This window comes from Gavialis gangeticus, unplaced genomic scaffold, assembly GCF_001723915.1.
Source record: "Gavialis gangeticus isolate Ggan-Ray unplaced genomic scaffold, GavGan_comp1, whole genome shotgun sequence".
Taxonomy (NCBI): Eukaryota; Metazoa; Chordata; order Crocodylia; family Gavialidae; genus Gavialis; species Gavialis gangeticus.
Genome location: NW_017728997.1, coordinates 32,895,636 through 32,895,874, shown reverse-complemented (window position 1 = coordinate 32,895,874; position 239 = coordinate 32,895,636). Strand labels below are relative to the sequence as shown.

The 239-nt window shown below is 73.6% G+C and overlaps 1 protein-coding gene across 3 annotated transcripts in view; it reads right to left on the bottom strand.

Annotated features, from left to right (window-relative positions):
• The window catches only part of FAM120A (family with sequence similarity 120A), a 93,424-nt gene extending 93,191 nt beyond the window's left edge, over nucleotides 1-233 (bottom strand). For all 3 annotated transcript variants that reach the window (XM_019505044.1, XM_019505045.1, XM_019505047.1), the window contains exon 1: nucleotides 1-233. This exon is cut by the window's left edge and continues 305 nt beyond it. In XM_019505044.1, coding sequence (XP_019360589.1) covers nucleotides 1-196 — 196 coding nt within the window. In that variant the 5' untranslated portion in view covers nucleotides 197-233.
• Between the last annotated feature and the right edge of the window lie 6 nt (nucleotides 234-239).

The window sequence follows — 239 nt, the reverse complement described above, 5'->3', positions numbered from 1 at the left end:
CCCAGTCCGTGTAGAACCCGCCGTAGAGCCGGTGCAGGCAGTTGTCGGCGTCGATGAGGAGGCGCAGGGGAGTCTGGGGGGGCCTCTGGCGGCCCCCCCCCACCAGGCTGCCCCGGGCCAGCTTCTGCAGCTCCACGGGCACCACGGCGCTGGGGCAGTGCTTCTCGATGTAGTCCTGGAAGCCCTGCACTCCCATGGCGAGGCGAGGCGGGCGGCGGCCCGAGGCGGCGGGAGGGAGG